Source organism: Silene latifolia, chromosome 10 (genome assembly GCF_048544455.1).
Source record: "Silene latifolia isolate original U9 population chromosome 10, ASM4854445v1, whole genome shotgun sequence".
Classification (NCBI taxonomy): Eukaryota; Viridiplantae; Streptophyta; class Magnoliopsida; order Caryophyllales; family Caryophyllaceae; genus Silene; species Silene latifolia.
In genome coordinates, this window is record NC_133535.1 from 75,538,242 (window position 1) to 75,550,440 (window position 12,199).

The window sequence follows — 12,199 nt, forward strand, 5'->3', positions numbered from 1 at the left end:
GTCAAAGTATCAGGACGATATCAGACCAGGAGCTTATATTACAAGAGGAATACGCGCACAACATTAAGTAAGAAGATCTCGCAATTAATGCAGCAATTAAGGACGTAATATTGAGAATTATTGTGGGTAATTAAGGAGAGTATTCCGCATTAATGTCAGGATCAAGCAACCGTTCAGCTGGTGCCTATATAAAGAGCATTTGGAAATCATTCGAAGAGAGACAAGAGGAGAAATAGTAGACAATATTCATATACAAATCTTACATACTTACGTCCCATTGTGCTAAACATATAATACAATAGTGAAATCCTCTCCTGGCTTGGTGCCCGTGGTTTTTTCCCATTTAAGGGTTTTCCACGTACAAAATTCTTTGTCTTGTTATTTTTTTTATCATCTTTATATCTTTATATTCTGCCTTGATAATCTGACTAATAAACCATATAGAGCCAGTTAACCCTACCCAAATCAACCCTGGCCTGATCTTGCCTTGCGCAAAATCCACACGAAACAACACACAACAATTATCAAGTAGTTTAATCAACTTAATTACACCACATTGCGGAAGCATTCAACCATTCATCTATCACATCCTCCAAGTACTACTTGAACAGCTGCTACGTCTCATTCAAAACTTGCTAATTACCATCATTACCACATACCATACTCACAATTTCTTTCATGTCAAGTACTTCAACCAATCATTTGGAACAAACATTACCAACACCACACCATACGCACTGTTGCATATTACCAATATAGCAGCACTTTCATTACTACTCAGCTATAGTTTCTCACAGTTCCAATCACAATTATACACACTAGCATCCATAAAGACTCCACCAGAAACGTTCCTAACATCACTATTATACACACTAGGCACATACTTCCCGACTCGATATTCCCATAACCGGTGACTGGCTTAAGCATAATGGGGCCATGATTTTGAAATGAGGGCGCTTGCTCACCCAAAATCTACCATCAGCTGGGGCTCCCAATACACATACACCAGGTTCATTTTATTAGACTCACTACGTTTATTAAGCTCATTTGTTACAGGTTCCAAAATCGTCGCTCTGATACCATTTTGTGACACCCCCATATACCAAGGAGCTTTAACAAGACCTTCCCTAGCATATAAGGGCATCACCATCTCGGTTGCCCGAGGACAGTAATAATCAAATGTCGATAAAAGAACAATTAAGTTACATTACAGTGATTAACAAACTAAGATATACAAAGATACCACTCGGACTACTATCAACTATGTCATATACACTTCTGTCATGACTCGTGAAAGACTTATCCTGCCAAGTATCCAGCTATCATCCAAGACATCACCTGCTAAGACTGACAGCTCACCATAAGGGATCACGGCAGACACAACAGAAACAAACAAGAAGATAAAGCCACACAAGGTAAGTAACTCAAGAAACACACCAACCACTGACATAATAATGCAGACACAATAGCAGACACATCAGCCACATCTCCACCAATCAATCATCGTAACCGACTGTCCACTGGACCAGCCCTGCCAATGGGGGACCGCAGCCGTTCCCACCTAAGCCCCGCTCATCATACCGAGCAATAACCCTGTTCTGTTAGTGTGCACATCCTCTCCCATGGCGGGTTCCACACAAGACGAAACTAGGGCATGAAGCCACTCCCGCTAGTGACTCCACTCAGCCGAGGACGCACCTCGAGAACTAGAGACAACAAACACAATCAGCTGTACCACAAAAACGACAACGAAACAACACAATACCAACCAACTATCACAATCAGTCCACTACACCGACACTACAGGAATCAAATCACATCAAAAGACACTCTAGACATTCAACAGTACTAAGTAGGCGAACCTACCTTTTGCGCACCGTAGCGACTCCACTTCCGATCACAAGATGTCAAACAACCACGCAACACACCTATAAAAATAGTACAATCATCCATCACAACCACTATAACCCTAACTAAAACCAACAACGATAATGATGATGACGATGACATACTTACGCATAGCATTCCGGCGTCAAGACCACTACCCGACACAAGCAACCCATCCCACGGAACAAGCATCCTTAAAGGCTCCCATGGAAGAGGCTATGGTGAAGGGAAGAAGGAGAGACGACATTTAGGTTTATGGAAGAGAGGCGGAAATGATTTGCGGTTTCTCAAAACACGATATATAAATCCTCGCTGTAAAGACGTTACTCGATCGAGTAACTATTTTACTCGATCGAGTGGCACCTACTCGATCGAGTAGCCTCGACTAGATCGAGTACCACACCCAAAACGTACCAAGTCACAAGACAAAGCTCATAAGGTTTCCCCAAAAGTCAAGACACGTCACTAAGGTCGGTCAACAGGTCCTTAAAAGGACGGGTATTATAAAAACCTCAACTATAAAGTACGATACAACTGTTGGTTCGTCGGTTTTGTTACTCGTCGTCAAAAGTTACCTTGACCAAAACAATATTTATAACTTCACAAACTACTCTACTCTTAGTAAAGAGGTAAGTAAAGATCGGATCCTAAAGGGAAGGGTATTGATGTAGGATTTTCATTTACAATTGGTTATGTCTAAGGGTATCAAAATTTGGGTTGAGATAGGAGATCAACTAAACAAATCAACAATGTAAATAAAGTAATGAAAACAAGGTTACTAACACTGAGGTGGTTCTTTTGGAGGAGGAGCCTCCTGATCCAAATCCATGAAAGTTTCTTCATGGAACATTAGAGGGTTTAATGACAAAATAAAGCAGCAGGAGGTTAGGGGATATCTTAGGGATAATAAAGTTAAGGTCATGGGTTTGCTAGAAACGAGGGTTAAACTAAATAATTTTGCTGCTATTAGTAGGCTTTTCCCTTCTTATTTGGTTATGAATAATTACTCCCACCATTACAATGGTAGGATTTGGGTGTTTTTAGATATTAAAAGAGTCACTTTGGTTTCTTCTTATGTCCATGATCAACTCATTCATTTAGAGCTTCAACATAATGCTTCAAATAAGACAATTCATGTTTCTTTTGTTTATGGTAGCAATGATGCTGATCATAGAGAAAGATTATGGGTGGAATTAAAAGGAGTTGCTTATAAGGTTACCAATTGGATTCTTATGGGTGATTGGAGTATTGTGAGAAGTATGGAGGAGAGGATTGGTCCTAATCCACCATCTGTTAGAGATATGCTGGCTTTTAATCAATGTATTTTGGATTGCCAGTTAGAAGATCTTCATAGTTTGGGTTGTGAATATACTTCGACTAATAAACAGGATGATGTTACTAGTGTTTGGTTAAGATTGGATAGAGTGCTCTCTAACCCCTTATGGTTGATTTATTTTCCTACTACTCAGGTTCATGTATTGTCAGCGCGGGTCTCTGATCACTCCCCTCTCTTGGTCACTGTTACTGATGTTCCCTCCCTAAGGAAGAGATTGAGTTACTTGAATTGCTGGGAAGCTCATGAGGAGTATGGGATCAGGGTGAGGGAGGCTTGGGATACTCCTGTTAGTGGGAATGCTATGTATAGCTTGTTCTATAATTTAAAACATGTTAGGCAAAAGCTTATTGTGTTACATAAGCATTCTTATTCTGGAATTTCTGAGAAAGTCAGGGAAGCTCAACAACACCTGCATGATTGTCAATCCTGTCTCCAGGGTAATCCTTTGGATCCTAACTTAATTATTAAGGTGAGGGATTTATTACATGATTATTTGGTTCTTAAGAAAGCTGAACATAGCTCTCTACTCCAAAGAGCCAAGGTTCAGAGTATAAAATTCAATGATGCCCCTATTAGTTATTACTTTTCTCGAATTGCTTCAAGGAAGCACCAAGGTATTATTGGGAAGCTGAAGGATAGACAAGGGATGGACAGGGATGGGGTGTCTGCTGTCAATCAGGCCTTTGTTGATTACTACCAGTGGTTATTAGGGAAGCATAGTCCTGTGGACACTTCTCTCATGGATTCATTGAAAGGGCCTAGGTTTCCTAACTCTGGCTGTGAGGAGATCTGCAAGGAGATTGATGAAAGAGAAATCAAGATTGCTCTCTTCTCAATAGCTCCTAACAAAAGTCCTGGGCAAGATGTGTTTTCAGCTCCATTTTTCAAAACTAATTGGGATATCATTAAATTTCTGCAAGGCTGTTAAGGGCTTCTTCCAAACATACCATATGTCTAAGCAAACTAATACAACTTTGCTTGCCCTTATTCCCAAGAAACCTGTGGTGGCAACTGTCATGGATTATATACCCATAGCTTATTGCACAGTATTTTACAAAACTGTCAGCAAGATATTATATTCCAGGCTTAAACCTTTTTTGCCTGATATTGTGGGTAAGGAGCAGGGGGCGTTTGTTAAAGGGAGAAGTATATTTGAGAATATAATGCTGACCCAATCTCTGGTCAAGGGCTATACTCAACAGGGTGTTTCACCTAGATGATTAATCAAGGTAGACATAAGGAAAGCATTTGACTCTCTTTAATGGGACTTTATTGATAAGATGTTGCAGCATTTTCACTTCCCTGCGAAATTTAGGAAGTGGATCAAGGGATGTATTACTTCTACCTGGTTCAGTTTAAAGGTGAATGGTGATCATGTAGGTTTTTTCAAAGGAGCCAGTGGACTCAGACAAGGAGATCCCCTATCTCCTTTTCTGTTTGTCATGAGTATGGAAATATTATCATGCATTTTAAGGGGCATACATAAGCTGTACCAGGTCTCTTACCATCCTAAGTGTGGTAGGATAGGTTTGAATGATATGATCTTTGCTGATGATTTGATGCTATTTGTCAGGGGTGATGTTCCTTCAGTCAGAGCTATTACCTCCTCTTTGGACTCCTTTGCTAAAATGTCTGGATTAATTGCTAACCCTGATAAAACTAATATCTATATGGGAGGTATAAGGGAGAATATTAAGCAGGAAATATTGAATGCTACTGGTTATAGAGAAGGAGATTTTTCATTCAGATACCTTGGAGTTCCTCTAAATGAAGGAAGGCTAAACAAACCCATGTTTACTGATCTCCTAACCAAGGTTCAGGGGGCTCTTAATTATTGGACTACTTATAAACTATCTTATGCAGGGAAAATTAGCCTCATAAACTCTGTTATCTTTGGTTTGGAGCAATTCTGGTGCTCAACATTATTTCTACCAAAGGGTGTACTCAGATTAATTAACAAATTCTGCAAAAATTTTCTTTGGAATTCTGAAGAAGGGCAAAGGAAACTGATAATGAAAAGTTAGGGTTCTTGTTGCTCTCCCTACCAGGAAGGAGCATTTAATATAAAAGAGATTCTGTCCTAGAATAAATGTGTTATTTTCAAGTGGATTTGGGGACTCATTAATCAATCTGATGGTTTCTGGACCACTTGGAATTACACTTATAATATTAAGCAGGGGAATTTCTGGACTATGCAAAAGAAAAGCACACATTCAGAGTGTTGGAGGAGCATACTGCAGGTCAGAGATGAGTTATTGGCTATGGCAAGATCTGGTGATAATGCTCAGGGGTTGCTGTAGAGCTGTGTCAGGAAGGGTAGGCTCGGGCTTTACTTGTTATATGATCACTTCAGGCAGCGTGGCAATAATTTGAGTTGGACTAAGGCTGCTTGGAATCGTGATTTATTGCCTAAGCATAGTTTTTTCCTGGTAATGGCTATGCAAAGGAAACTGGCTACCATTGATCAGTTAAACATCAGAGGGCTTTACATGGTGAACCGCTGTAAATTATACAAGATGGACAATGAATGCCATAAGCATTTGTTCTTTCAATGCACCTATTCTTCATTGGTCTAGAGACAGGTTTTAACTTGGCTGAATGTACATAACAGAACTGTTAAGCTGAGCAAGGAGATGCACTGGATTGCTGGTCGTAGAGCTTGCAAACATTGGAAGGCTATATGGTACTCTAGTTGTTTGTGAGTTGTTGTCTACTGCCTTTGGGAAGAGCGTAATTCAAGAATATTTTCTGGACAGGAGCATCAGTTTTATTATATGGTGAAACGTATTCAATATTTAGTTAAAGGCAGATTATTATATGTAACTCAACCCTCTAAAGAGGGTGAGATTTTAGAAGCTCTACATGGATGTTAGTTGAGGAAACTTATGGTTCTCCCTTTGTAAGATTGGCCATCTATTCCCTATATGGATGAATAAAATGGCTTGCTTCTCTTGCAAAAAAAAGAAAAGTAATGAAAACAAGCAAGATGATTAAAATGAGATGTAAACAATTGATTAATAGCACTAGGGTGTCATGGGGTCATAGGGGATTCATTGGATTTGATCATACAAACATATTTTCTACTAGCTGCAAGCACTTATTGTTGTGATGGGATCGAGTTAGTGTATATATAACAATCCCTAAGAAGGTTTGGGTCCCGGAGCCGAATCGATTAGATTGTACAACACCTACAAGTCAACTTAATCCTTCCTATCCAACTATATGCATGGCCTAATGAGACTCGAGTTGGTTTATATCTTACAAGTCTCATTGAAAAGGTAAGTGATGGGTAAAAAATGCAAGGATTCATAGGCTCGCATTTCATCAAATATAACATGTCCATAAGTTGGAATTACAACAAGCAAACAAATTAATTATGAAAACATATTAGATTAAGAATGAATCATTCCCCATGTTGGTTTCCCCTAATTACCCATTAATCCGAGCTAAGGAAACTACTCACTCATTATCAAGTTTATCATGCTAACAAGGTTGTCAGTCATACTAGCAAGGCAAAACATGATGAACAAATGAAAATGATTAACAATAATTAAAAAGGATTAAGAGAGAATTATACCTATGAAGATGATTCCAAATAATAAAGCAAAGAATAATAGAAGTACTTAATGATTAATGGAGGTTGTCAATCCTCCAAATAAACCCAAATAATCTTCTAATTACCCTAAATAAATGATGAACAATAGAGAAATTAAGGAAAGATTAAGGAATGAGATTTATATTAAGACTAAATTAAGAGTTGATTACAAGATTAAGAGAGTATTAAGATAACACTAAGATTGGATTAAGACTTGATGATAATCTAGGTAGTATAAAGGGGTATTTATACTAAAGATTAGGTACTTATAAGAGTGTCGTTGGGGCTGTCAATCAAACACATTTATATTCTCAACAAACAACTAGTTAGTGGTTAAGTCGAGGTCGATCCATGGGATGGTGTACTTTGGGTTCTAAGTCTATCTATCTTAATTTACGCTAGTGTCACAATTTGTTTGGGTTTCTAGTTGTGTTCTAAACTAATGAAAATAATGAAGTAAAACAAACAATAAATTAAAAGATGTAAACAAATGACTAAAAGTGCTAGGATATCATGGGTTCATAGGGGATTCATGGGAGTAAATCATACAAACGTGTTCTCAATTATATGCAAGCACTTATTGTTTTGATTGGATCGAGTTAGTGTATATCTTACAATCACTAAGAAGGTTTGGGTCCCGGAGCCGAATCGATTAGATTGTACAACACCTACAAGTCGACTTAATCCCTCCTATTTAACATTATGCATGGTCTAATGAGGCTCGAGTTGATTTATGTCTTAAAAGCTTCATTGAAAGGATATGTGATGGGTAAAAAATGCAAGGATTCATAGGCTCGCGTTTCATCAAACATAACATGTGCATAAGTTGAAATCACAACAAACAAGCAAATTAATTATGAAAACATATTAGATTAAGCATGAATCATTCCCCATGTTGGTTTTCCCTTTTTTTAGCTGAAATGTGAGTATATATATATATCAATCAAACAATCAACCAATATACAAAAGGTTTGGGGTTCAAACCCCCGTATGCTCCAAAAACAAACCAACCAATGCTAAAACAAGCAACCAACATTACAATTCAAAGCAATTAAGCCAGCCATTTGTTATGCGATTCATTTCAGGGCCAGCTTTGCTACAACCTCTCCTCCTTGCAATGTCCTAAACTTGAGATGCTACAAGTTCAGGTCTCAGGACTGACAGCTGAATCCTCGTATTATTTCTCTGGTGCCAGATAGTATAGAGATAGACATTAAACAATATAGGCGTTGCTTTCCATTGCATACTGTTTTTCCTACCATTCCGAAGCTCAGTGAGACCAGGGAAGGATCTCCCCAGCCAGACAGCAAGAGCTTCCCTGATTTTGCAGCTGTAGATACAATCATAGAACAGATGAGCTATTGTTTCAGGTAGCTCCCCACAGAATAAGCACAGATTGTCCTCACAGTAGCCAAATTGAAATAGTCTGGTTTTAACATTTAACCCCTCCTGCATTATAAGCCAGGTAATGATTGAGTGTTTGGGTATGTTCCAGCTGTTCCATACCAGTGAACACCAATCCAGTTTAGGTTGTTGAGTAGAGAGCCATACATATCCATTCTTGAGAGTGTAACCTTTCTCATTAGGCATCCAGCAATTCTCAATAAATCCCTCCTTCAGTTTCTCCTTAATCTTGCATATATTTTTCCAAGTCCAAGGAGAATCCGCAGGGGGAGAATAAGAGTGCCAGTCCTGAGTTTTCAGATAGACATTACTTATCCACTTTATCCGTAATCTGTCAGCTTTGTTGTACACCCAATTCACTAGCTTCCCTACAGCTGCCCAGTTCCAAGTCTTAGCCTTCTTAATACCAAGGCCACCAGCATCCTTAGGGAGAGTAGTCATGTCCCAAGACACTAATGAGACTCTGTGATAATCAGGGCTCCCATCTCAAAGATAATTCATGCATATAGCTTCTATTCTCCTTATCACTGATTTGGGGATCAAGAACATATTATCCCAGTAGCTATGGAGTGTATTTAGCACTGAATTGATGAGAGTGATCCTGCCAGCATAAGATAGTTTTTTGGCACCCAAGCTTCTAATATCGCCAATAATTTTCTTAGTCAAGCTACTGCAATATTTCTTATTTAGTTTACCTGGTTGTATTGGAACCCCTAAATATCTGAAAGGCATTGTGCCCTCCTGAAACCCAGTGACTCTTAATACATCAGTTTTTAGATCAGATGTCATACCACTGAAAAAAATCTCAAACTTTGTGGTATTCATTCTCAAACCAGAAGCATTAGAAAATGAAGTCAAGGCCTTCATAAGGAGCATTATTAAAGGAGCATTCCCTTTACAGAACATAAGGAGATCATTTGCAAACATAAGATGAGTGAGCTTTAAGCTTTTGCAGAGGGGATGATAATGGAAAGGCCATCTTTCTGTAGCAAAAGCAATTAGTCTAGTCAAATAATCCATGCAAATGGTGAAGATTAGAAGGGATATTAGGTCACCCTGTCTAAGTCCTCTTGGACCCCTGAAATATCCAAAGTTGTTGCCGTTCAAAACCAGGGTAAAGAAAGTGGATCTGATGCAGGCCATAACCAGCTTTGTGAAGTGACTAGGGAAGTTGACACCATATAGAAGTTGCTCCACAAAGTTCCATTCAACAGTATCATATGCTTTTTGGAGATCAATTTTGAAGAGGCATCTAGGGGACACATGGCTTCTGGCATGCATATGCACAATATCCTGATATATTAACACAATCTCAATAATTGATCTCCCCTGGATAAAAGCTCCTTGGTTGTCATGAATAATGTCAGGTAGAACAGGAGCCAATCTGTTGCAGAGAAGCTTGGATATAATTTTGTAAAGCATATTACAGCAAGCAATATGTCTAAATTGCTTAACAGAAGTAGGCCTATCACACTTGGGGATTAGGGTAATATTAGTGGCATTGATCTGTTTGAGCACATGACCTGTATTAAAGAAATCTATAATAGCTGCATAGACATCATTCCCAATCAAGTCTCAAGTGTCCTTAAAGAAGCCACTGGAATATCCATCAGGCCTTGGGGCTTTGTCCTTAGGAATGCAGAAGACTGCCTGTTTAACCTCCTCATAGGTGACAGTACTGGTAAGGACTGCAATATGCTCAGGACTGCACATTTTGCCCTTAGCCAGCACAGCAGATTTCACTTTCTTAGTAGGACTCTTTCAACCAAGCAGATCTTTATAGTAATCTAAAAATGCATTCTGAATGGTATCAGTGTCATTACAAAGCTGTCCTTCCTTATCTTCAATATGGATGACCCTATTTCTCAAACATCTCTTCTTAATAGCACAATGGAAGTAAACTGTATTGGCATCACCCTCTTCCATCCACTGGACTTTTGATTTTTGTTGAAGGAAACTATCCCTGGCTTTAGTCAAACTTCGAAGCTCAGTCATGAGGCTCACTTCCTTTTTAATAAGATCAGCATTATGAGCATCAGCAGCAATCTGTACTTCAGTGTCAGCTAGTAAATGTGCAACTTGACTAGTCTTATTCTCAATGTCAGAAAAGCAATCTTTATTCAGAGCTTTGAGCTTGTATTTCAACTCCTTCATCTTCTTAACTAGGCAGAACATTTTTGTCCCTATCACTGGTCTTTCCCATACTTCTTGCACAGTTGATAGGAAGGCAGGGGCACTACTCCACATGTTGAAGTATTTAAAGCTTCTAGCTTTGCCATTGTTCAGTTGCATATTACTAACCACACAGGGTGTATGATCCAGCAATCCCTCAGGGTGGAAATGAGCAGCCATATCAGGGAACCTCTCCACCCAATCTTGATTAATTAAAAATCTATCAAGCCTGCTGTACTTCCTATGCTCAGCATCCTGCTTATTATTCTAAGTAAAGAATGCACAAGTAGCAGGGATATCAGTCATTCCACAGATACCTAAACAATTCAAGAACTCCTCCATATCCTCCTGTTTTGTTTGCCCCCCATCCTCTCATCAGGGTGTATGATAGTATTAAAATCTCCAGCCAGTGCCCAAGGCCCATTGCACTGCAAGGCAAAAGAACTCAACCAATTCCATAGCTCAACTCTCTCACTCCCATCATTAAAAGCATAAATCATTGTTAGGTAGAAGACTTGATGAGAAGCTATCACAGTAACCTTAACATGTATGAATTAAGGATTGTACTGCAAAACTAATATATCAAACAAACTTGGTTGCTATATTAGCCAAACTCTACCACCCTTATGAGTATGGCAGTTGGTTGTAACACACCAGCCATCAAACAAATTATGAGAAATAGTAGGCACATTTCCAACATTTATTTTTGTTTCTATTAATCCAAAAAGACCAATAGTCTGCTTATTAATTAAAGTCTTCACTATATGTTGTTTATTTACATTATTAAATCCTCGAACGTTCCAAAAACCAATGTTATTCATTATTACATTTTTGGAGAGGAGGGTTACCAATATCTACTATCACCATTTGCTGAGTACTTTGATCAGATGGACTAAAGTTACCACTCTGAGGTGCAGTGGTCACCTGAGATTGAATTGATTTAGTAGGTGTAGTCAGCCTTTTCCCAGGAGACCCTATAGATGCAGTCAACACAGGGTATTCAGATTCAGATAGCTTACTAGCAGCTGCAGCTGTTTTTGGGATTGGCTTCCAAACTTTTTGAACAGACTTTGCTTTCTAAACCAGCTTCCTACAGTTTCTATCCTCATGTCCCATCCCTTACACTTAGTACAAATACTTGGTTTCCATTCATACTCCACATTAATCACAACAATTTGACCTTGTTCATCCTTGAATTTAATAGAACTTGGAAACTTCTGTCCCACTGTTAGTTCCACCATAGTTCTAGCAAATCCTAGCCTCGTTTTCTCCTCAGTAGCTACATCCTTTTTGACATATTTCCCAATAAGTCCTGCAACGGAGGGTAGACATTTGCCCCAAAATTTCAGTGGTATCACATGCAGTCTTACCCAAGCAGGTACAACTTTGACATCCTCCTTTAAGAGGTCCACATCAACCTGCCATGACTTAACAATCAGTGGTTTGTTATCAAACATATGATACCCAGCCGCAAGTATTGCTTCTCTGTCTTTCATTTCCTTGAGTCGTACCAGAAAGACTCCATTAGGTAGAAATGGGATTTTATTAATGCCATATTTGCTCCAAATACGATGGATAAACCCATTCAACACTTCCCATGGAGGATTGGCCCCAAGAACAAAGCAATATACTGCCTGGTTCCAGTATTCCACCTCCTCTTTTACATCCTCAGTTGTAAACTCCAACATATCATCACTGGCAGTCTCACAGTAGGGGTCTCTACAGTAACAGGGACCCTATCATCCTTTTTTGCCTCAGACTTCTTACCTCGTTGCGTAACCCATGCTGTGTTGGTGACTGGATCC

The 12,199-nt window shown here is 39.0% G+C and overlaps 3 protein-coding genes across 3 annotated transcripts; 2 read left to right on the top strand and 1 right to left on the bottom strand.

The window, feature by feature from the left end:
- Nucleotides 1-2,714: 2,714 nt before the first annotated feature.
- LOC141607795 (uncharacterized) lies at nt 2,715-4,151 on the top strand. The gene has a single exon (XM_074427143.1). It carries the CDS (start codon nt 2,715-2,717, stop codon nt 4,149-4,151), a length of 1,437 nt encoding a protein of 478 aa, XP_074283244.1.
- Nucleotides 4,152-4,173: 22 nt separating this feature from the next.
- LOC141607796 (uncharacterized) lies at nt 4,174-5,925 on the top strand. Its single transcript, XM_074427145.1, has 6 exons — nt 4,174-4,404; nt 4,513-4,658; nt 4,797-5,135; nt 5,401-5,463; nt 5,577-5,715; nt 5,800-5,925. The coding sequence occupies exons 1-6, from the start codon at nt 4,174-4,176 to the stop codon at nt 5,923-5,925; spliced, it is 1,044 nt and encodes a 347-aa protein (XP_074283246.1).
- Nucleotides 5,926-7,940: 2,015 nt separating this feature from the next.
- On the bottom strand, nt 7,941-8,663 carry LOC141607797 (uncharacterized). The gene has a single exon (XM_074427146.1). The coding sequence runs from the start codon at nt 8,661-8,663 to the stop codon at nt 7,941-7,943; it is 723 nt and encodes a 240-aa protein (XP_074283247.1).
- Between the last annotated feature and the right edge of the window lie 3,536 nt (nt 8,664-12,199).

What these genes read in the sequence shown, in the direction of transcription:
- LOC141607796 (XM_074427145.1), top strand. Translation starts at nt 4,174, where the DNA reads ATGTCTAAGCAAACTAATACAACTTTGCTTGCCCTTATTCCCAAGAAA. An exon ending in TAATGCTGACCCAATCTCTG is followed by an intron (nt 4,405 to 4,512) that starts GTCAAGGGCTAT and finishes AAGATGTTGCAG; the next exon opens with CATTTTCACTTCCCTGCGAA. An exon ending in GATCCCCTATCTCCTTTTCT is followed by an intron (nt 4,659 to 4,796) that starts GTTTGTCATGAG and finishes GCTATTTGTCAG; the next exon opens with GGGTGATGTTCCTTCAGTCA.
- LOC141607795 (XM_074427143.1), top strand. Translation starts at nt 2,715, where the DNA reads ATGAAAGTTTCTTCATGGAACATTAGAGGGTTTAATGACAAAATAAAG.
- LOC141607797 (XM_074427146.1), bottom strand. Translation starts at nt 8,663, where the DNA reads ATGACTACTCTCCCTAAGGATGCTGGTGGCCTTGGTATTAAGAAGGCT.